Source organism: Myotis brandtii, unplaced genomic scaffold, assembly GCF_000412655.1.
Source record: "Myotis brandtii unplaced genomic scaffold, ASM41265v1 scaffold847, whole genome shotgun sequence".
Classification (NCBI taxonomy): Eukaryota; Metazoa; Chordata; class Mammalia; order Chiroptera; family Vespertilionidae; genus Myotis; species Myotis brandtii.
Genome location: NW_005371441.1, coordinates 1,067,017 through 1,068,633, shown reverse-complemented (window position 1 = coordinate 1,068,633; position 1,617 = coordinate 1,067,017). Strand labels below are relative to the sequence as shown.

Genomic DNA, 1,617 nt, shown 5'->3' with positions numbered 1-1,617 from the left:
CGTGTGTATATATATTTACCTCTGTCTATAAAGTGAAAATAACTGCCGTATGTCAGAACACTATTATACACTAAAAAGAAGATATATCACGTTGAACGGGGAAATGTTATCAAGTCGGCAGTTCTCACCCTTAGCTGTACATGGGGGAATTGCCTGGGGCAATTTTAAAAATTACTGTCTCTGGGGTTTTCCAGGCTACCGAGTTTCTAAAAGCAAGAACACATCTGTACCCAAGGTTGTTAAAAAGCAGATTGTAAATTAGTGTCTGAGAAAAACGCTATAAGTAAGACGTTAATAAGAAATATGTAAGATAATGACAGGAATTTAGGAAGTAATTGTCAGAAACCATGAGGAGTCTGAGATTTTGCCCTATTTTCAAATTAACAAGTTAGCTTGCCAGTTTCATGGGTGCTGGTGTGAGATGTGAGACCCCTGGGTCAGAGACAAACAATCATTTCTTGCAGTACAGCAAGCTGCATGCGTACCAGCATATTGGCATCAGTGCCATTGTCAGACATGAAGTTATTGGAGGTTAGAAGTATGTAAACAATGGCATAAATGAGAGTGATCAGCTTGTCCCAGAGAGTTTGGGGAATAAGCTTTAATAGAAACTCTCTACCGAGGCCAAAAGTGATAGATCCTCCCTTCCCCCCAACTGGTGGGCGGAGTATGATGTAACCGGCAGCCGGGAAATACCTGAGTGACTAACCAGGCTTATATGGAGGACTATACATTGGACCACCAATCCACACCTGCCAAATACCCTAAGCCAGTGGTTCTCAACCTGTGGGTCGCGACCCCTTTGGGGGTCGAACGACCCTTTCACAGGGGTCGCCTAAGACCATCGGAAAACACATATATAATTACATATTGTTTTTGTGATTAATCACTATGCTTTAATTATGTTCAATTTGTAACAATGAAAATACATCCTGCATATCAGATATTTACATTACGATTCATAACAGTAGCAAAATTACAGTTATGAAGTAGCAACAAAAATAATTTTATGGTTGGGGGTCACCACAACATGAGGAACTGTATTAAAGGGTCGCGGCATTAGAAAAGTTGAGAACCACTGCCCTAAGCCCTTGTTCTTATATGGACCATACATTAAGCCACCCATCAGCGTGCCCCGAGTACTCTAAGTCCCCATTCCGTCCCATTCCGCCCCTCAAAAGGAGCGCCCACCCTGCACGAGTTGCTGTCCTCCCCTTGCCAGACAGCCCGCAGGTCCTTCTCTAATAAAGCCTGTAGTCCTGGTTTTCGGTCTCTGTCTGATCTTTCAAAAAGTAGTTTGTATGTCTTCTAAGTTAAAGACTATAGACAAAATCAGTAGAGATTTGGGGCTGAAGCCTACGTGTTGTCCCCTCCCCCCCCAAGTGGGTGGCACCGCGGTGGCCCTCGGCTACGACTGAGGCGGCATGAGCGGCAGGAACAGGTCGCTCAGAGGCCCGCCCGGTACTATTTTTTTTCTTTTTAAATATATTTTTATTGATTTCAGAGAGGAAGAGAGAGGGATAGAGAGAAACAATGATGAGAGAAGGACATCAAGGATCGGCTGCCTCCTGCATACCCCCTACTAGGGATCAAGCCCACAACCCAGGCATGTGCCCT

At 44.3% G+C, this 1,617-nt stretch overlaps 1 protein-coding gene across 1 annotated transcript in view; it reads left to right on the top strand.

The window, feature by feature from the left end:
• The first annotated feature begins 404 nt into the window (after positions 1–404).
• The window catches only part of PPIL4 (peptidylprolyl isomerase (cyclophilin)-like 4), a 33,673-nt gene continuing 32,460 nt past the window's right edge, over positions 405–1,617 (top strand). Inside the window, exon 1 of the mRNA XM_005884724.2 lies at positions 405–531. Coding sequence (XP_005884786.1) covers positions 405–531 — 127 coding nt within the window. The remainder of the gene's footprint in view (positions 532–1,617) is intronic.